At 39.9% G+C, this 22,905-nt stretch overlaps 1 protein-coding gene across 4 annotated transcripts in view; it reads left to right on the forward strand.

Moving 5' to 3' along the window:
• EYA4 (EYA transcriptional coactivator and phosphatase 4) overlaps positions 1-22,905 on the forward strand; it is a 291,369-nt gene that overhangs the window by 13,973 nt on the left and 254,491 nt on the right. For all 4 annotated transcript variants that reach the window (XM_062186786.1, XM_062186787.1, XM_062186788.1 and 1 more), the window contains exon 2: positions 20,442-20,540. In XM_062186786.1, the coding sequence (XP_062042770.1) occupies positions 20,508-20,540 (33 nt within the window). In that variant the 5' untranslated portion in view covers positions 20,442-20,507. The remainder of the gene's footprint in view (positions 1-20,441; positions 20,541-22,905) is intronic.

Below are 22,905 nucleotides of genomic sequence, written 5' to 3' on the forward strand. Positions count from 1 at the left end.
TTTGTCTTCTAGAGAGATTCTGAGCTCACTGAGGGCAGAGATACTCTCTTCCCTCCCATAGCCCTGGCGCCTGGGAATATGGATGAGAATTAAGTAACCACATGTTCCATGCATATCTTCAAAGGACATTGGTCTATAGCCAGATGTTTACAAAGAACAAATCCCATTAATAGTTTGGAAAACTGATTCTCTTTTGCTTATGTCCATGGAAACCGACTTATTAGTTCTTTTTCTACTCTAACTTATTTCGAATTTCATTTATCCCAAAGTATTACTGAATTTCTAATGAAAGAAAAAGAATATGTTCAGCACAAGCTAGTATCTTAAATCAACCAAAATCGAAAAGACAGGTTTCTAGTTGAGGTTTATGGACTTCATACTCCAAGTTTTCCCTAGAAACACAGTTTGGCCTCCTTGGTTGCTTTCTGCCGAGATAAAGTTTATGTTATTTGGAAGAATTTGTAGCTCTCAGAATCATGGATTTTATTAGAGGGAAAGCATGTTCTGTAGTTGTGACAGTGTTTCAAATGTGGGACCAAAAATCCCAGATGTATCTATGAAAAGGATACGTGAGAGAAATGAAGTCTTTTCACACAGGCATGATGGAGGAAGGAACAACTTTTGTTTGGTTTCTAGTGGTTTGTTTTCAGGCATTTTCCACACAAAGATGAGCAAGATCCTTCAAAACCACCAACTTGCTTATTTAGGAGGGGGGGTCACTCTTCCTATGTCCAAAAATAACAAAAAATTAAGATTATTGTTTCCCATAGTTTCAAAAATTGTGGTTTGTTTCCTTGTATGAGTCATTGTGAATGTAGGACATGACTTCCCTACATCAAGATGAAACATATTTGCTCTCTATCTTGGTAGGTCTCATTATTTACCACGGAGTCAGATCAGAAGCCAAAGCCAGCCTCTTCCATTTTGCAAATGACATCCTGTGTTGTGTGACCTGCAGTTGTTAACTCAAAATGAAGTGAAGAAGTAGTCCCTTGCTTGGAGACACTTCATTGCTTTCAAGTTTGTGCATTGTTGTCTTTATTTTTGTGTTTGACAAAGAGTTACAGAAACCTGGAATCAGACCATTTTTGTGTATATCCAGGCTCTGCCATTCATCAGTGTGTAACCGCGGGCACGTTATTCACTAAGCCGTAGTTCAAGTATGGAACTATGGGGAATGATCATATTTAACTTGGGATCAGAAGGATTTTGGGTTTCAGATTTCTTTTCAGATTTTGGCATACCTGAATATGTATATGGGATTCTTGGGGAAGGCACTTAACGCTGAATACAAATTCATTTGTGTTTCTCATACACTTTATAAACATGGTGTGAAGGCAATTTTATATATGGTTCAAATAACAACTTTTCATGGTGCAGAATTTTCCATTTATAATGTCATGTCAGCACTTAAACATTTTTTGGATTTCAGAGCATTTCAGATTTTCTGTGCCTCCTGCATGAAGTTAAGCTAAGGGACAACAGAGTTCATGCAGGAAAGATGACACTTGTTTTAGCCCCTGCCCCACTGTATAGAGTCTCAGTGTGTCTTTTGAACTGATTTCTTTGAATAAATTCCTGAATGTTTTTTAATATTAAAAAAGGAAACACGTTGCTAGAGCAAGTTTTTTTTTTTAATTTTAATTCAGTCTTTTCAAACAAGTAATTCTTGCATTGTGTAACTATTAAATCAGATAAGATGGGATTGCCTTTGAGGTGATGACTTGGAAGTGGCAGGAAAGAGGCTTCTGGCTTGGTGATAATGATAATTTTGGTTTGGTTGCTGGTGATATGCAGATGTCTTATTCAATAAAATTTCATAACCTGTCAACTTTGAATTATGTAGTCAGTTGAGTGTGTGTTATACTCCATGAAGAAGTTTAAAAATGCAGGTATATATAAAGTAAAAGATGGTTTTCTCCATTTTCTCCACTAATTAGTGTAGATTTTACTTTGGTATGTTTTGTGTCATCATGTCAGCCATTTTTTTCTCTACATGTATAAATGTAAGAAGTTTATAAGGCTGTAATTTTTTAGTTTTAAGTTTTTATTAAAGATTTTAACAATTATTTGAAAGGCACAGAGACAATGAGATACAGAGATCTTCCTTTCAGTAGTTCACCCCTCAAATACCCTCAACAGCCAAGGCTGGGCCGGGCCAAGCTAGGAGTCCGGAATTCAATCTGGGTCTTCCACGTGGGTGGCAGGGACCCAAGTACTTAAGCCTTTGTTGCTGGCTCCCAAAGTGCACATTAGCAGAAACTGGTATCAGAAGCAGAGCTGAGACTCAACCCTAGACACAACAATGAGGGATTTGGATGTCCAGAGGGGCTTGTTTACTTCTGTATCAAATGCTCACTCTTACTTTACTTATTTAACCCCAAATAGGATCATTGATTTTCTTCAAACTTGCTTTTGATCTTCTGAAGCTTGAATATTTTCCCACGTCAGTACAAAAATTTGGGGGATACTTCAGTGTATGCATGTGTTTCATATTTTCACTGTTCCCCTCTTGGTATATGTTTCAGTTGCTTCCAGGTTTTTGCTATTACAAAGCAGATTAGAATGATGATATTTTTTTGTATCCCTTTTCACCCTTGCAAAACTTCTTGTCAGCAAAACTGTAGAGCTGGGATTAATAAGTGAAAGTGTATGTGCATTTTGTTTAATGGCTACCACAATATGTGTCAAAAAGATTGTAACACTTTATATCAATAAAGTGATATTCTTTTTCCCATAAAAACTAATACAAAAATTTCTGATTACTTGAACATTGTAATTAATTGCTCTCTGGTGAATAAGAATGTTTATAGTAGTATATTCTTTGATAACTGTACACTAATTGAAAGATGCTGATTAGCATAAATCATTCTGTTAACTACATACCTAAAAAAATCTGTGTAACATATATAGTTGCTTTCTCACTTATGAATTATTATTAAGGTATTTGAATTACCATTATTTATATTTATAGTTCTTAAACTAATTGGTAGGAAGAAGTGAATCAGTATATGTCATACTTACTACATACTTCTCTTAGCTTCATAAAATATTTTTTAGACTTATTATGAGAGGAGTGGCCATTCAGTGCAGTGGCTAAGATACCAAGTGGGGGACTGGTGCTGTGGCATAGAGGGTAAAGCCACTACCTATGATGCTGGTATCTCATGTGGGTGCCAGTTGGAGTCCTGGCTGCCCCACTTCCAATCCAGCTCCCTGGTAACGCCCTGGGAAAAGTAGTGGAAGATGGCTCAAGTGCTTTGGCCCCTGTTTCCAAGTGGAAGATCCAGAAGAAGCTTCTGGCTCCTGGCTTTGGCCTGGCCCAGACCTGGGCATTGTGACCATTTAGGGAGTGAACCAGCAGATGGAAGATCCTTTTCACTCTGTATGTGTGTGTGTCTCTCTCTGTGTAATTCTGAATTTCAAATAAATCAATCAATTAAAAAATCCACTTGGGAAGTCTGCATCCCAAATCAAAGTGGGTTCAAGTCCCAGCTCCACTTTTAATGCCAACTTCCTGCTAATACGCACACTGGGAGGGTCCAGTGATGGTTCAAGTGTTTGGATCCCTGCCATCCATTTGATAAATCTCAGATGAATTCCAGTGTACTGGCTCCAGCCTGTCCCAGCTCTTGCTGTTGCAAGCATTTGGAGAGTGAGACAACAGAAGGGAATATTTCTCTCTCTCTCTCTCTCTCTCTCTCTCTCTCTCTCAATAAAACAAATTAAAAAGAATGATTAGGAGAAATGCCTATGACTCTGGTATGGTCAATATAATTGATGACATGATTAATGAGAGCTTAGGAAGAATTATACACTATTCTATTAAGAGCCTATTCTGCTTTAGGTGCCATTCTAAGCATCATATATATATTATATATATAATTTTATATATTACTATAGCTTTTTGAGACATAAATGTACACACATTTTATTGATATGAGATTACTCCATTTTGAATGTGTTAATAGATATTACTGTGTATCAAAACATTAACTGTATCATATTAGTTGTTATTCTATGAGTCTGAAAAAATTATATTTTTAATGTCAAAAATAAAGTTCAAAACATTTCTGGGTAAAAATCCAGAAAATTTATCCTTAGTCCTGGCTAACGTAACGTGATACATCAATTTTTAAGTGAATTATATCAGTCTGTTGGCTTTATTGCTAGATTCGTGTATGTAGAAAATTCTTTCTCCAGAATGTTTTGGTTAATTAAGATTAATTAAGGTTAATTTAGATTCTGTTAACTATTGATTCCAATTGTTGTCTAGTGCCTTTAAAGAGTAATTCAGCTCAAAATAACTAACATATTCCTCCAGCATTCAATAAATATGGCTATCAATTTTTGTGGCTTTTTTTTCCTGCAGAATTTCCTGTTATTCTAAGGGATTCAATAGGACTTACGCACATAAAACTGAAAATTATATGACTATGGGGAGACTGCTCTGTGCCTTTGAGAAGGAACTCTCTTGCTAACTTAAGTACTATATGTGTATAGAATAGCTAACATTTTCCTCCCAAGAAATTTCATGTATGCAGTTAAAACACTCTTAAATTGATTAAGGATTTGTTATATATTTCCAGAAGCACTCAAGAGTACTTTTATGGTTATAAGAGTAGAGTGCATTAGAATGCCAGAAACCAGCGAATACGCTAGAGGCCTTCAAAACCACTACCCGGCATTCCTGACTTTGCCATATAAACATGTGGGGTAGCCTGGCAAAGCAAAACAGCACTCCTTCCCCATGGCAGGCGAGCCCCACGATGACAACGCTTCAGCCGGCTTGAATATTAATTTGACCCTTTTTCTGTTAGAAGTAATTTTTATGACTTAGCAAATGGAATGGAGCAGTAATAAATATGACTGATATTTGTTTCTCAAGCAAAGTATTATTTTACATCAGATTCAAACAGTTACCTTTATATTTTTTGGAAAGTGTATTATACAACTGCCACGGTATTTTGCCTATTAATCAGGGAAGCTAAAAAAGCGTTTTATAAATGTTGAATCAAAACTTTCACTGCTGAGAGGGAATTGAATTTCAAGCAGTATACTCCTTTTATAAGGTGAGAAACTGAAGTATGGGGAAATTACAAGGCTTTCCCAAAGCTGTACGTTGAGTCATGGCAAACATAGAAATCTACAATTCTGTTTGCCTGATTTAGTCTGAAACTCCATGAAATAAAGTCATCCATTTCCTGATATGTATCTTAGAGGTGTTACTTTGTTTACTTCTTTGTTCATTCATTCATATGTATTTTAAAAGAATCAGAGTTTTTGCAAAATGGTCTTAATTTAGGTATTGTAAATACTATTTTACTTTATATATCTTAGATATTTTCTTCAAAGAAAAGTACTGTATTTTTTTCACAATCATGGAAATGAAAATGAAGCATTAATAAAATATATGTGGGCTGCAGCAGTGTCCATGAAGCTTCTTCCTGAATGAATATGGCTTATTCACCTGCTTGAACAAGAGCTTGGCTGGAGCCCTGCACAGGCCTGGGGCAGCGGTGACCAGGTTAAACCCCAGTACTCATGATGAGTAGCAGAAGGACTAGTGTCCATGTCTGTACAACTGGTTTTCTTTATTTTTGGTTTAATCATGAGGGCACAAACTCTTCTGCTTCTCAGTCCCTCTGCCATCTTCTTGAGTTTCACTTCTCACATTTTAAATTCTTACTGTGATGTATTCTTACTCCTTTAGCACATACTTTCCTAGGCTTTCTTCACCCTGTTCATTTCTTTCCCCAAGCTTGATTGGTCCTATCTAAAGCAAACACTGTTTCTCTGGGTGGGACCTCACCTCTCCTGGATTGAACAGCAGGGGCCAGGAGTGTGTGAACACAAGGAAGCTATCTAGCATTGTCCCCCAGCAGAGGACCCTGAAACAAAGACTCCAAAGAAAATAGCAATGCGCCCATCTTCACCCAGTTCTATAGGGGTTCAGTGAAGGTCTCTTCTTGTTTGTTTGTTTTCTTGATCTTTTCTTTCAGTCAGAAGGGAGACTCATGTAATTTTCCTCATGGGCATTGTCTACCTTAGAAAAACTACTACAGAACATGCCTGTGACTATAGACTTGTAGTTCAGGCCACCGAAGATTAGAGATGGGAAACGGGCACTCCCTTGACTTGCATCCTGTGGTCTGCTTTAACACAAACCAGGAGGAAAAGAAAGCTCGGCATCAGAAGCAATGGGTGGCAGGCCTATTAATGGCTGATCTGTACAGTGATCTGCCCTCAAGGAGACCCAACAGGCCAGTCCACTGCAGTGGCTTTCAATGTGGTAAGCCTGGGCTTCAGCAGAAGTCAGCTTGTGAAGAGCCCTGGCAGCTCTGCCAAGAGTTGGATCACTGGAAATGGACCTGCCCTGGAGTCGAAGGATGCCCAGGTCAGAGCCACAGATCTTATTGGCTCTAAGCTGAAAAGCCCTTCACTCAGCCCAACTTCCAAAGTGACCACTGCAGCTGAGGGGATGGTCAAGTAGGGTCAGCAACATTGCAGGCAGAACTGTAAATTTCTTGTTAGAGATGCCCCCTGCCTTTACCTGGCCAGCTCTCCTCCCAGGCCAGCCAAGTCATGAAAGTCAACAGAGTGCCTTCCCCTAGGAGGTTCACACCTCCCTTAGGATATACCCCATGTGAAGAGATAGATAGGTCTGGGCCTCTTAACTTACAAGGCCTAAAGCCCACCAGATTATTATCAAGCCCCTTCTATCAGGTTCTATTTGCCTCTCAATCACAAAACTTAATTGTAGCTTAGACAGCACCTTTCTTAGTTCCTCTAATAATGACTCTGTCCTTTGTTCTAGACCCTGTCTAGCACACTTGGGCCTCATTCCTTTGTAATCATAACCTCTACCACCAATGGCTCTACTCCCAACCTGTGTGTACTGATGGTCCTCTTCCCCACTTAATGCTGTATAATTGTTCAAACCTGGTAAATGCCACTCTTAGGATCATTGGTTACTATCCTCACTCTGTCTTTTATGACCTTGTCTAAATATGATCAGAGTCGGCAAACTTGGAAGGCTTCCATAGCCTCGGCAATTCATGACGACAGCCTAGGATGGTTACTGGCGCCATAAACTAGAGTGTCAATTTGTTGGGTCAACAACAGGAGTCACTGTGCACTTGCTCCTCATGTGGGATCTCTGTCCTTAATGTGCTGTACATTGTGATTTAATGCTATAACTAGTACTCAAACAGTATGTTTCACTTTGTGTTTCTATGTGGGTGCAAACTGTTGAAATCTTTATACTAAATTGATCTTCTGTATATAAAGAGAATTGAAAATGAATCTTGATGCAAATGGAAGGGGAGAGGGAGCGGGAGAGGGGAGGGTTGCGGGTGGGAGGGAATTTATGGGAGGGGGAAGCCATTGTAATCCATAAGCTGTGCACTGGAAATTTATATTCATTAAATAAAAGTTAAAAAAAAAAAAAAAGAAGGGAGACTCAGTGCTGAGACTTGGCTCCAGGGCTTGTGTGGTTCACCAGCTCAGCCTCCAGAGTGTTCTTTCTGGGGAGGCTCTTTTGGCTCCAACATCTCTTGGACCCATAGAGCATGAACCTTGAACCCCTAGGGACTGCAAACAAATCCAGACTCACCCAAGTACTAGCAAACTAAATCTGCCTGAAGCTCAAATGTTAGTCTTTTATTTTTCTTGAATTTTCATGAAAAAGACTTTATTAAAACAGGCAAGCAAGCAAGGCTCTAAGCATTCTTACTGCTTTGAAAATTTATTGTTATAAATTTCCATGTCAGATAATTAATTTTATTTAAATTTTTGTCTGGATTTAAATTGATACTTTAATGTATGTTAATGCTGATCCATTTCAATATAACATCAATTTATAATTGAATTGTTTACAAGCAATGATGTACAATGACCTATTGCAACCTGCCTTCTGTTTAATGTATTTACTAAGCAAGTATGCTTTTGGGGCTACTTGAATTCTCCCAGGATCTATTTTGGGAAACATTGACGTGGTCTGATAAAGTAGAGTCACTTAAGGAAAAAAATGATTTTGGGATGACATGAGTCATACATGTGTCATACATGTGAAAGCAAGATTCAGTTTATGCTTTGTAGCTGGGTGAGCAGACCAGAGAGTGGAGGTCTGAAAGGCAAACACGTGAGGAAGAACTGAAGAAGAAAGGAAGGAAGGGAGGAAAGAGAGGGAAAAGGAGTGATGGAAGGGAAGAAGGGGGCAGGAAGGAAATGAGGAAGGAGGGAAAGGAGGGAGGGAGGTCCCATTTGCAAAGAGGCTTCAAGTTGTAGACCTGTGGTATAATGATCCAATGGCAAAGAAATAGAACTATATGGATTCATATCTTTTCTCCGTATCTCCCTCTTTCTAAGTTTGTCCTTAAAGACAAAGCATACAGTAGGGAAGCACAATACTGAGTTGAAAACCAAAACACCAAATTAATTTGAGACAATATTTTCTGAATTCTTAGAAAAGATCTTTGGATTTTAGATGTTATAATGGCATTTTTTTGTACACTGATCATAACTTTAATGTAGCCACAATATCAAGGGAATGAATTTTATACCCAAATGCTACTGTGAAAGGTTAGAGGAGAAGCTATGCTTATGTGTTTGTTATAGTCTTTGTTATCACTATTTTCATTCACAGAAGTGGTCCCTTCCTAAGGCCTATTTCTATTCACAAATTGTTTGTTTAGCTATATCTAATTAACTATTTAATTGATTCATTCACTTCCATTTTTAAATTTTGGTGCATATATATAAATATTTGTTTTTATTTATTTGAAAGGCAGTATTAGAGAAAGAGAAGGAGAGAGAGATCCTTCATCCACTGGCTCACTCCCCAAATAGCTGCAACAGTCAGGGCTGGGCCATGCCAAAGCCAGGAGCATGAAGCCTTCTCCCAGTCTCCCGTGTGGGTGCAGGGGTTCCCAGGATTTGGTTCATACTCCATTGCCCTCCTAGGCACATGAACAGGGAGCTGGATTTTAAGTGGAGCAGCTGGGTTTTGAACTGGCACCCATATGGGATGCTGGTGTCACAGATGGAGTCCCAACCTACTATGCCACAATGCTAGTCCCAATATTTTTAAAAACACTTCCATGAAGCTTTTCTAAATTTGCAGAGTTACTGAGATAGATAGAGAAGAAGAGACAGAGAGAGATTTTTTATCTTCAGGTTCACTCCTCAAGTGCCTACAACGGACAGGGCTGGAGCTACCTCTGGGTCTCAGGCATTTGGGCCATCCTCCTCTGCTTTCCCAGGTGCATTAGCAGGGAGCTGGATTGGAAGTGGAGCAGCCTGGACTAGAACCAGCACCCATATAGGGTGCCAGCATCACAGGTTGTGGCTTTACTTTCTGTGCTACAACTCTGGCCCTCTGGATCTCATTCTTGTTTTTGCTTTCTGCCCATCTCCACAAATGAAGACATAGGCAACAAAAACAATAACAACAATGCAAATATAAAGGAATCTTCTCTCAAACTTTCCATATCAACAGTGTCTCATGGATCATGGTGTGACACTCGAAAGTCATATTTGTCCTGTCAATTATTCGTCGATTTCTGTTTCCTATCGATTTAGCCTTTACACTTGTATTATTGCTTCTATCCACCTCTCTTCTTGGCTGCTTTCAGCACCACAGCCATCCAGGTTGTCTTGACTTCTTGCTTTTAGCATTCCAACAGCCTTTGGATTGCTTCTAAACTCCATTTACTGCTCATCTTGCTTGTCAGAAATCTGAAGCACATGTTTTATTGCAGTAATGCCACACGTGCCATCCTACATTTTGGTTTCAAGGCTATATAGTATTAGCCAGTCACCATTTTCTCTAATATTTTGTACTTTGCTCCTACTTTTACCCATTTAAAGCTTCTTAGCATTGCATTGGCACAGAATGCTGATGTATTTGTGATGCTTTCTATGTCACATACCTATCTATAATTTCCTTATTGATTGAATCAGCTTCTCAGCATGAAAGAGTCCGATTACAACTCTGATGCTATGTGCAATGAAAAACCAAAAAGTAGTGAGAGCTATTTAGCTAAATTTTAATTCAGTTTTACAGGTTTATCTGAATTCAGGAAATTGGTAAAAGACTGGTGACTTTTGACTGCTGTTTGACTATAGCTCACTCATACAGCTCCTGGAAACCATTGATCACTATGATGTTCATAGTTGAGCAGAGCTGGAACTATTACATTTGAGAAGAAATTGTATGGGTAGTACTCTGCCATGCAGCAAAGAACGTTCAAATGTTTTCATTCAGTATATGAAGAGCAAAATACAAATATAAAGGCAGAGATTTCCTCACATGCTTGCTAGTAATCAGAATGATTTATAATTTAGAAATACATTATTTCATTTAATCCTAGCAAAATTCAACACAAATATTTTTATTATCCCTATTTTAAGGATGAAGATAATGGTATTTGAAGATGTTAATTAGCTTTTTCATGGCCATGCAGTTACCTAGTAGTAGTAAAGCAGGAGTTCACATGCAGATCTATTTTACTCATATTCACTTGGAAATACTACATTTGTATTCCCTCTACCAAAACTGGTATCTCTGTGTTTAAAAAATTTAAATATAAATAGTGGGAGACATATTAAATGCTTTGTGCTGCACTTTTCTCAGGAGGGGTATAAAGTCATCGGAAGTGAGTTAGGCACTGTTTACAGTCATACTCTTCATCAAAACAAGTTCCCTGGTTACATAGAAGAAAGATTCACAGGTGAGAAAAAGGCAGACGTCGTCTAAGACAGAGCTCAGATGTTTCCTCTTTTGCCAGACTGTAGGCTAGCTAGACAGTTGAACCACTGCAATGTCTACAAAGTGGTTGGCAAAATAATGCCAAAGTGGTGATTGAGAGGAGCAAGAGGAGCAACATATAAGACAGCTGGCCTGCAGTATCTGCAGGGGAAACAAGAGTAGTGTGAGCTCAGAAATCTTTCACATGTCTTCATGACACAGTTCAGTAATAACTGCTTCTGTGTTTTCAAGGCTCACTAACCAACGTCAGCAAATAGCAAGCACAAACAAAATAGAAAACCTTGCTTAGACTTGGTAAAAGTCACATAATCATAATCTATACTTCCAGGAAGATTTTTGCCATCAGATGAACTTATTAAAAATGACCCAAAAGGTTATTATGAAGTTGAGCTTGTAATTTTTTAGCATGAGAGTTATTTACCCTATTATGAGTAGTAGTATTGTTAGTAGGAAATATTTTGTGTTAAATGGACAACTGCAAATCCTATGTGCCAGCTTTACAGAAGTTCAGAAATAGCTCAGTACCTAGCTGTGGCTGAACTCCGTTTAAGGAGCTTGAAGTCAGACAAGGTACTCATTACTATTCATGCAGATCTATTTCTTGGACACCTCAGCTGTTTTCCTTTTCTACAGCCAGGGAAGAGAATCACGTGCAGGGTCAAAGAATGCTCATCTCCACTTCTCTAAACAGTTGGCCATAGAATTGGAGCTAGGTGTTCTTTGTTTGTGCCATTGGCTTCCCTCTCAGTCAGGCTGCCTGAGCAGTTGGCACTAACCAGTATCTGACCCAGCTTCAAAGATCCATTAATGAAATTTGGAGGGCAGTGTAGGTAACTAGGAGCATTGGAGCTGTAAAGCAGTGCCCTGTTGGATGACTGCTCAGAGCTTAATTTCTCAATAATGTAAGGAGAATATTAGTTGTTTGACTTCCTAGACAAGTACCGTTTTATGTTGGGCAGTATGCTTAAAAAGGAAAATTTAACTGAAGATGGCAAGAAGAACTCATGAAACCCAAGGAAGAATTGGACAACTGAGCAGCAGGAAGAACAGAACAGTGAGACCTTATGGGTAACAAGATCCAGGTGCTTGCTTTCTGCCAGGACTTTCTTGCCATGTTCACTTTTGCTCTTTCTGGGTCAGATCCCTCCTTTTTCTCCCTATAGACCGGCTTTTTCCACATGGTTCTGAAGAGCTCCTAAGTTTTATATCCTGGATGTTTTGCCACTGGAGGATATTTTTCCAGGCACATATCCTCAGCAAGATGCATCGGTAGATACAAGTAATTTGTGCAACTGGAGAATATCTGGGGAAGGTACCTAGTGGATTGAATTGAATATATATCTGTGTAACAGATATATAAGGGTAGTTTACAAAATTCAGTGAAATTGCTATTCAAAAGTAAGTTTATTTTGGTACAGGCATTTTTGAAAACCATGCATGATTTTTTCACAATACACATTTCCATGACCTTCATAAGCATGGGTTTCAAATTTTTTGCACCCAAATAAATTTATCTTTTAATTCCATTTTCCAAAATCTTATTGATATATCTTTGAATATATCGCCTGTGCAAACAAATGAATGTTTTATGAAATGTGCTTCTGAAAATGAATTTACAGTTTGAAAAGCAGAACTCCATACCATCTTTTAACCATTCTGAGTGTTAGAATATAATGTAGGGGCACCCCCTCCAGCAGCTCTACACAGGTACAAAGATTCTTCAAAGCCCACCTATGGACTATCATAGGTCATGAGTAAGACTACTCAGGTTAACCCCCTCTCCATGGTAGGGTTTCCAGATGGACTGGAATAGAAGTTTAGGCAGCTGCAGTCATCTTTAAATTTTTTTCTAAGTGTATACTAGATGCTTGGAGCATGGATGGGGGAATGTAGTCTACCTCCTCTTTCCATCTGTTTATTTTTTCACTGCATTAAGAAGTAAGTAGGCCTTGACTGTACTTGTATCCTTCCAGGACCCTCTGAAGACAGGCCCCAGCATTTGGGGAAGGATGAGGAGCTCTTCCTCAGAAATCTCACTTGAGATAGCAGCCTCCAGGAGCAAAACACAAGATCCCTGATTACCCTTCGAGGGATCCTTTGACAGATCCTTCGGCTGGACACAGCCACAGATGCAGGAAGGACTGGTTCATCCTAAAGATCGGGCCAAGCTGTGAAATGTTTTAAGAGAATGCAGTCAGGTCTGTATTTTAGAACTCTCACTCTGACGCCTGCACTGTGCATAGGGATGTCCAGAGAGCAGGACTCAGGGGATGGAGACACTACTGGTAGCCCCCTTCCAGGCAAGGGACAATGTAGCAGCAGTGAGGAGAGAGAGCCATGGAGGGATTAGAATGGACTCTAAGAGGCATTTACAGAAATTAGAGAATTATTTTTTATCTTATAGGGAGAAAGACAGAGTGTAAAGGATAGACAGACAACTTGCATCTACTTGTTCACTCCACAAATCAACAGCCAGGGCTGGACCAGGCTGAATCCAGGAGTCCAGAAATCAGTCCAGGCCTCCCATGTGGGTAGCAGGGATGCAGTCACATGATTCATCACCTCCTACTTCCCAGGATGCACATTAGCAGAAGGCTGAAATGATAAGCAGAGCCAGGACTCAAACCCAGGTGCACCGATGGGATGCAGGTCTCCCAAAGGGCATCGTAATCATTGTGCCAAATGCCTGCCTGGGACTTAGTAATTTATTGAATGTAGAGAGTGTTTGGACCAGGAATAGAAGGCAAAGGCCAGGTGTCCCTCAAATGACTGGTTGAAGGCTGCACCATTTGTGCACATATCCCACAGGTGCAGGATTCCTACATGTGGCTTCTGTTGCCATCCTATGCCAGCCCTGGCACAGAGAAGAGGTACATTCCCTTCATGTTTGGAGTTTGTTCAGCCAGGGTGAAACATGCGTGAACAACTCAGCTTTCACTGAAGTTTGGTTAGAAGATAGAGGTTTAAATTTGTGTTACAGAATATCCACAAACTCTCAAATCTCCTTCAACATGTTGTTCCTTAAGGCTCAGGGATCTTTGTCTCTGTCACTTGCACCTGACCACAGTGCCTTGTTCTGTTTCTGAGAATTATCCTGATATTTTGCCTATCAATCTCAAACACAGTTGTGTGTCCATTATCTGCTTGGGACTAGAGTATTATTTCAGAGTTTTCTGAGTTTTGGAACATTTGCATAGACTTCACTGGTTGAGCACCCCTAATCTGAAAATGTAAATCAAAATACTCTGGGTGCAGATATGACACTCAAAAGACTTTGGATTTCAGAGCATTTCAGATTTTAATTTTCTAATTAAGGAAACTCAAACTGTATTTAAATGAGAAGATTTGTTGAATTGCTCTATTCTATTTTTCTAAAACACAGAAGTTCACTTCTAGAACAGAGTTAAAGAAAAGGATATCTATGTATTGAAAACGTAACTGTGGAAGGAATAGTCTAACATGAAATGGATGAGGTTGCTCTTATTTCTGCTTGAAATTCACCTTCTGTGTGCCTTGAGATAGAGCTGGGAACTAGATTATTGCCTCATAAAACAGCATGAAGTTACTGTTATTCCTTAATTTTATATCTTTATGATGAAGTGATACTTCTCTTACTTGATTTGAAGAATGTTCTCATCCTTTTCTCATATATTTGTGAAAACTAAATGTTAAAGGATTTAGCATAACAACCATTGCTCGATTATGATGTAAAATAATACTATGCCTGCAATTAGCCTCGGTAGTTTTACTTGTTTCAATAATATAAAATCACTGGCTCATAATATTTTAGTACCTCAGTGTATTTGGCAAAGAAAGAAATTCATGTTACCATTAAAAGTCAAACTAGTAACAATTAATCTAAATTTCAAGGAAATGTAAAGCAAAGTATTATGTTGTAACATGGAACATTGATGCAAATAACTCCCCAATTGGAACATTAAATTGATTCTGAACTGATAGTTAACCCAAAAAAGCCTCGTTTTTACTTAATTCCCTCAGGCTCTGACATCTTTCCTGAAGTCTTAATTTTAGTTTCACTGGAGTCAGCTATGGCTCCCTGAGGTGGTGGTCCTTCTGGGAAGTTCCGACCTCTTTTATGATGATGAGTGTACTTGTTTTAATTCTTACGTATCCTTTCTGGGAGTATTATATTCATATCTTGATCACATCTTTAAAAACAAATGTTTATTTGAGAGGCAGATAAAGAGAAGAAGAGAGTGAGAGCACACACACAGACACACACACAGATACACAGAGAGAGGGAGAAGGGGAGAGAAAGAAAAAAGAGAGAGAGAGAAAGCAAGAGCATTCCTACCTTCTGGTTCACTCCCCATATGCCTGCAAGAACCCCATGTTGGGACAGGCTGGAAGTCCAGACCTAGGAATTTAACCCAGCAGGAACCCAAAGACTTGAGCCATCACTCACTGCCTCTTCCCAGAGTCTGAACTGATAGGAAGCTGGAACTGGGAGCTGAATATCAAATCCAGGTAATACAGTGTGGGACACAAGCATCTTATTTGGTGTCTTACCTACTAGGCCAAACTATTACTCCTTTTATCACATCTTAAAAGTACTTTCAGTATGATAGTTGTACACGTATTGTAGGTGAATTTTGTCTCTTGAAGATGTATGAATGGGGCTGGCACTGCGGCTCGCTAGGCTAATCCTCCACCTGTGGCGCTGGTACCCCGGGTTCTAGTCCCAGTCGGGGCGCCGGATTCTGTTCCGGTTGCCCCTCTTCCAGACCAGCTCTCTGCTGTGGCCCAGGAGTGCAGTGGAGGATGGCAAAGTCCTTGGGCCCTGCACCCGCATGGGCGACCAGGAGGAAGCACCTGGCTCCTGCCTTGGGATCAGCGCAGTGCGCCGGCCGCAGTGCGCCGGCCGCGGCAGCCATTGGAGGGTGAACCAATGGCAAAGGAAGACCTGTCTCTGTCTCTCTCTCTCTCTCTCTCTCTCACTGTCTAACTCTGCCTGTCAAAAAAACAATAAAAGAAAAAATAAAAAAAGATATATGAATGGGAACTTATTTGGAAATAAAGTCTTTGCAAATATGTTAAGATGAAGTTTGTAATGATTAGCATAGACCTTAATCCAATGACAAACACACACACAGAGAGAGAGAGAGAGAGACAGAGAGACAGAGAGACAGAGAGAAAGAGAGGAGACCTTGTAAAGAGATAGGCAGGGAAGCACCTTATGAAGGGGGCTGAGACTGGGGTGATGCAGCTATAGCCTAGGGAATTCTAAGGAGTGCAGGCAATCAGAAACCAAGAAGACACAAAGAAAGATTCTTTGGAGCCTCCAGAGAAAGCCCAGATGTACGCAATAATAGTTTTCAGAACTGAGAATAAATTTCTGTTTTATAAGTTTGTTTTGTAGTACTTAGTTATGACATTCCTGGAAAACTAGTACAAAACACTATGTTGTAAGTAAATTACAGGTTTGACTGGAATTGGCACTAATTTTATTGTAAATATTTTTTATTACTAGTTCAGGTAAGTAGGAAATTACTACTTGCTAAACTAATTCTCAGTATTGAACTTTTAAAAAATATTTATTTATTTATTTGAAAGAGTTACAGAGAGAGAGAGGAGAGAGAGAGAGAGAGAGAGAGAGAATGAGAGAGAGAGAGAGGTCTTCCATCTGATGGTTTATTCCTCAATTGGCTGCCACAGCTGGAGTTGTGCTGATTCGAAGCCAGGAGCCAAAAGTTTCTTCCAGGTCTCCCACGTGGCTACAGAGGTCCAAGGATTTGGCCCATCTTCTACTGCTTTCTCAGGCCATAACAGAGAGTTGGATCAGAAGTGGAGCAGCCAGGTCTCGAACCAGCACCCATATGGGATGCCAGCACTGCAGGTGGCAGCTTTACTGCTACACCACAGAGCTGGCCCTCTCATTACTGAATTTTTAGGAAAGTTAAAATATTCCAATTTAGCAAATAATGTTTCTCCAAATGTTTCTGTTCTTATTGTCCTAGTACAAAGTGAAAAGTAAAATGGCAGGTACAAGCGTTTGGTGTAGCAGTTACAACACTGCGTGCAATGCATACATCTATATTGGAGTGCTTGGGTTTGAGTTCTGGCTCTGCTCTGCTTCTGTCTTTCTGCCAGTGCACACTCTGGGAGGTAGTGATGGCTGTCCAAGTACTTGGGTTACTGCCACCCATGTTGAAAGCATTTGAGGAGTAAACTGGCAGAAGTAAAATCTCTCTATATATATCTCTTTCTCTCTCTCTCTCTGCCATGAAATAGTTGAAGATCAATAAAGGCACATGAAAAAATAAATCTAGAATGCCTCAACTGTGTATCTTCCTGAATTCAGATGACTAGTGCCACACCTCTCAGCAGGCTAAAGAGTCGCCTTACCTACCCCATCCTCCTATTTCACATGTGGCTTAAGATTGTGCTTTCCTTCAAGGTGACACTCTTCTACTTTTCAAGTATTTGTCATTAGAGTTTCACCGAGACTGTCACATAGCATATATTACTATTACCATTTTCCAGTTCTCAGATCTCAAGAGTGAAAATATACTTTTGAGTTGTGTCATGTGCATATGTGCATAAAATATTTTAAAATTTACTCTTAGTTTTCCCTTGTAGTTTTTTTTTTTTTTTTTTTTTGACAGGCAGAGTGGACAGTGAGAGAGAGAGACAGAGAGAAAGGTCTTTGCCATTGGTTCACCCTCCAATGGCCACTGCGGCTGGTGCGCTGCGGCCGGCGCACCGCGCTGATCCAATGGCAGGAGCCAGGTGCTTCTCCTGGTCTCCCATGTGGGTGCAGGGCCCAAGCACTTGGGCCATCCTCCACTGCACTCCCTGGCCACAGCAGAGAGCTGGCCTGGAAGAGGGGCAACCGGGACAGAATCCGGCGCCCCGACAGGTACTAGAACCCGGTGTGCCGGCCCCACAAGGTGGAGGATTAGCATAGTGAGCCGTGGCGCCGGCCCCCTTGTAGTTTTTAAAACATGTATTATAAGAAGAAACATAGCAATTATTGTGGAAGATACCACAAACATAAAAGGTCAGAAGTTAAAACCATGTTTACCTTGTTGTAGCCAGGAATATGTCAATGAGTTATGTAGAACTAAGCAAAAACTTTGGAAAATATTGAATAATCAATAAATTGAACTGTAATCTATTGTTTCTTCAGATTGGAATAATTATTTTCTACTTGTATCATATTTTCAGAAGCATTTTGTGTCACTGAATATTCCTTGAAATAACACTAATAAATTATGTGTACGTCTGTGCCTATGGTGATGGACATCTTTTTCACCTGAGCCTTTTTTTTACCTTGTATCACTGCTATTTTGGGTTGAATTTCATTTATTTTGTGAGTTTTAACATTGTTTTGTAATGATTGACTGTTTTTAATAAACTGTGTACATATCTATTTGAATTGTAATAGCTCTTTATATTTTGTGACGTTAGTCCATTGTATTTCATATTTGTTCATGTATTTTCCCCCTAGATTTTCCTTTGTGGTTAAGTTTGGAATTTAAGTGTGTGTGTATATGTCGGGATGGGAGGACGATGAAAAGACTGGTTTTTTTGTGCTATATTCTGCTGCTACTGTTCTAAAAATCCTATGCTTCCTGGAAATTTACCAAATTAAAAAAAAAAGCCAGTTTTTCTTAGGATTTTAAAAGACTTTGATTTTCCTTGAAAAACTTTTAAAGATTCACTTATTTATTTGAAAGAACGCATAAGACAGAGGAGAGAGAGAGAGAGAGAGAGAGAGAGAGAGAGATATCTTCCATCTGCTAATTAACTCCTCAGATGGTCAGAATGGTCAGTCCAAAGCCAGGATAATGGAACTCCCATGTTCCAGGATAATGGAACTCCCATGTTCCCGTGCTTTCCCAGGCACATTATCAGGGAGCTGGATCAGTAGTGAAATACCTAATACTTGAACTGGTGCTCATAGGGGATGCCTGACACCGTAAGTAGTGTCTGAACCCACTGTGCTAGCCCTTCCTTGAAAATTTTAGTGTAATGTGGCATGAGTATAGATCAACTTACTGTTTTTTAAGGTTCATTTTATTTATTTGAAAGGTGAGTTACAGAGAGAGGGAGATAGACACACACACACACACAGATATTCTGTCCTCTGGTTAACCCCCCAAATGGCTGCAACAGCCTAGCCGAAGCCAGGAGCTTCATCCAGGTCTCCTATGTTAGTATGGGGGACCAAGGACTTGGGATATCTTGTGTCACTTTCTCAGGTGCATTAGCAGGGAGCTGGATCAGAAGTGGAGCAACTGGAACCCAAAGCAGCATCCCTATGGGGTGCCAATGTTTCAGGCAATGGTTTAACCCATTTTGTCACAGTGCCAGCTCTACAATTAACTATTTATTTATTTATTTATTTTAAAGATAGAGTTACAGAGAGGCAGAGGCAGAAGCAGAGAGAGAAAGTCTTCCATTCACTGGTTCACTTCCCAAGTGGCCACAATGTCTGCTGAAACTGTGCCAATCTGAAGCCAGGAGCTAGGAGCTTCTTCCAGGTCTCCTACATGAGTGCAGGAGCCCAAGGACTTGAACCGTCTTCTGCTACTTTCCCAGGCACATCAACAGAGAGCTGGATTGAAAGTGGAGCAGCTGGGACTAGAACTGTTGCCAATATGGGATGCAGGTTCTGCAGGTGGTGGCTTTACCTGCTGTGCCACAGTGCTGGTCTCCAAGGTTAACTTCTTAAAACCAGTTAAGTGCTATTCTCACTGTAGTTTATTAGCCAGTTCTCCTTACCCCATTTATTTATAAAATCCTTTTTATCATAAAGTATTATTTTCATTCTCTTTTTGAAATTAGTTGTACATTTTGTAATATTATAACCCTTGGAATGGAAAATGGTCATGTGGTAATATGGGCAGATTTTCCTGATATATAGAAAACTGTCACATCACAGTGGATGTCAAATTTTGTTCATTTATTTTATATGCTTTCAAAAAATGAATGTTTGGGGCCTGCACTGTGGCATAGCAGTTTAAGTCGCCACCTTTAATACTGGCTTCCCTTATGGGTGCCATTTCAAGGCCCAGCTGCTCCACTTCTGATCCAGCTTCCTGCTAATGCACTTGGGGAAGCAATGGAAGATGACACAAGTACTTGGGCCCCTGCACACATGTGGGAGACCCAGGTAAAAGCTCCTGGCTCCTGGCTCCTGGCTCCTGGCTCTTGGCTTCAGCCTGGCCCAGCGCTGGCTCTTGTAGCCATTTGGGAAGTGAACCAGCAAATGGGCAATCTCTCTCTGTCTCTCCCTCTCTCTCTCTAACTCTGCTTTTCAAATAAATTAAATAAATCTTTAGAAAAAATGAATAGTTAATGCAGGTTCTTGATTTTTACCCTGTAAGCTGCTTAATGAAATAAACCAGTTTCAGCAAAATAGTGCACCAATTATTTGTCATATAGTGTGTCTCAAAAGCTATCTTCAGATTTTTTTGTGTATATCTACAGGATTCCTGAGTAGGGCCATACATCCCAATTGCTGTGGTATTATTTACAAGATCATTATTTGTATCAGATATGGGGATAATATTACTGAATTTTGTTCTTTTAAAAATGCTTCTACAAATAACCAACTATCATGCGAAATTTTAATATGTTTTGGTAATTTTATGAAATAATAAAAAGATAACATTTCCCCCTTTATTTCATCTTTTTGTTTTAGATAGTCCAGTTTTAATCGAAGAAAGCTGCTTCTACTGGGGAGTGGCAGGAGAAGTGAGAAAACCACATGGAAGACTCCCAGGATTTAAATGAACAATCAGTAAGTCTTAATTCAATCCCAGTTTCGCTGAAAAAAGTTGTGGTAAGACTACTCAAAACATAGTTAATTGGAATATATTATAAGAAGTAAATTATTTGGTTGATTTTCAAATTCTCTTTGAAGGCTATAAACAGACCTTGGAGATTTATGCTGTTTCTGCTTAGTATTGGTGCTCCATTTTGATATCTCTCTTTACTCTCTACTGGAAAACTCAAAGGTGAAAAGACAAGGCTTTTGAAATCGTGTCAGTGTTTAGACAGTCTAAAACTTCTGTATGCCTCCTTTATTAGGTTTTATTCCACATATATTAGCTATTTCCTGATGCTGACTATCAGAAGCCTGAAATGTTCATTTTAAACATGGAACCTGCAATTCTCAAGGGCTTTTCTTATTTTACTAAGTGTGTTGCAGAACTAAGAATTCACCAGACTGATGACAATTCTTTTAAGGTTCTGATTTCCCAAAGGAAACAGCTTTGTATGGCTGCTCCTCCTATCTTGTTAGTAGGGTCTCCATGGCAGTGGCTCTTCAGTGCATGGAGCTACAAGCAGTGAGAGGGTTTCTCCCACTTGCCCATACTTCTAGAAAATGTCACTCAAGCTCTTCTGGGCACAACAGCTAACAATGTTATCAATCAGAAGATATGTGCTTAACAACTTTGGCTCTGTAGATGGATGCCATTCTTTATTAGTTTGTGTGTGGGTTCTGCAAAAAGTTCATGGAAATTGGAATCAAAGACCAAGTTTAGCATTTGGGTGGTGGTGAAGATGCTGGTGGGGTTGCCCACATCCCAAAGTGGAGTGCCTGGGTCCAAGTCCCTGTCCCATTACTGACTCCAGCTTCCTGTTGATTTCAATCTTGGGAGGCAGCAGGTGAGGACTCAAGAATTGGTTTCTGCAGTCACATGTCACATGGGACTGAGTTCCCAGCTCCTGGTTTCAGTCTGGCCCAGGCCTGGCTGCTGTGGGCATTTGATGAGTGAACCAATGAATGGGTGCTCTCTATCTCTTTTTCTGACTCTCAAATAAAAAATAATATATTAATTAAAAATTTTAAAAAGCAATAACTGATTTTATTTTGATCAAAAAAATTTAAGGCAATACATAGTTTTTCCATAATATGCATTTTTCATGAACTTTTTGAAGATCCTTGTGACCTTAGAATCTAATGTCTCCCTTGGACAATGGAGGATAAGATATTTGTGTATAGTAATGTAGTTCTAGAAAAGGTGCATATGATGATTTTCATTTTAAAATAGAAATATATGTTCTGGTAAATATTTGCCATTATACTTAAAACTAGTATGTCTTTCAGTGAATACTTTATTTAAAAGCAATGATAGCAGGCCAGTGCCGCAGCTCAATAGGCTAATCCTCTGCCTGCGGCGCCGGCACACTGGGTTCTAGTCCTGGTCGGGGCACTAGATTCTGTCCCGGTTGCCCCTCTTCCAGGCCAGCTCTCTGCTGTGGCCCAGGAGTGCAATGGAGGATGGCCCAAGTCCTTGGGCCCTGCACCCGCATGGGAGACCAGGAGAAGCACCTGGCTCCTGGCTTCAGATTAGCACGGTGCACCAGCCGCAGCGCGCCAGCCACGGTGGCCATTGGAGGGTGAACCCATGGCAAAAAGGAAGACCTTTCTCTCTGTCTCTCTCTCTCACTGTCCACTCTGCCTGTCAAAAATTTTTAAAAAAGCAATGATAGCCATATATTTAACTTAGATACCTGTATGACCAGTCTTATTTCAATATATATTATATAATTTGTTTCATTGTTGCATCATTGTAGGAAAAAGTGACAAACAATTGCAAAGCTATAAAACTGAAATCTGTCAAATGGTAGAAATGTTCTAAAAAATTACCTGGCTTTTTTTAGTAAAGAGGCAAAAATGGCATCCAAGAGGCAGGGAATTTAAAACAGTTTTTAAAAATTGCTGATTATTGGAATAGTTATTCAGCCCACTGGTCAAGATGCCTGTGTTTCACACCAGAATACCTGGGTTTGAGTCTCAGCTCCAGCTCCAGACTACAGGTTCCTACCAGTGCAAATACTGGGAGGCAGCAGTGGTGGCTCAAGTACTTGGGCTCCTGCCACCTGTGTTGGGTACCTAGCCCTGGCCTGCCAAGCAGATGGGAGCTCTCTCTCTCTCTTTCTCCCTCTCTCTGTCTCACTCTCTCTTTCTGCCTCTCAAACAAATACATAACATTTAAAAATATGCTGGCCATTGAACTATTAACTATTCACAGCACAGATTTAGCAAAATGGGTGACCATTACTGCAGCTGCTGTCTCTCTCCTCTGTGCTGTTGCATGTGCAAGGATCCAGCTGGAATCAGATTTGTTAGTGTGGCCAAGCACCTAAATGGTCAA

The sequence above is a fragment of the Lepus europaeus genome, chromosome 3, assembly GCF_033115175.1.
Source record: "Lepus europaeus isolate LE1 chromosome 3, mLepTim1.pri, whole genome shotgun sequence".
Classification (NCBI taxonomy): domain Eukaryota; kingdom Metazoa; phylum Chordata; class Mammalia; order Lagomorpha; family Leporidae; genus Lepus; species Lepus europaeus.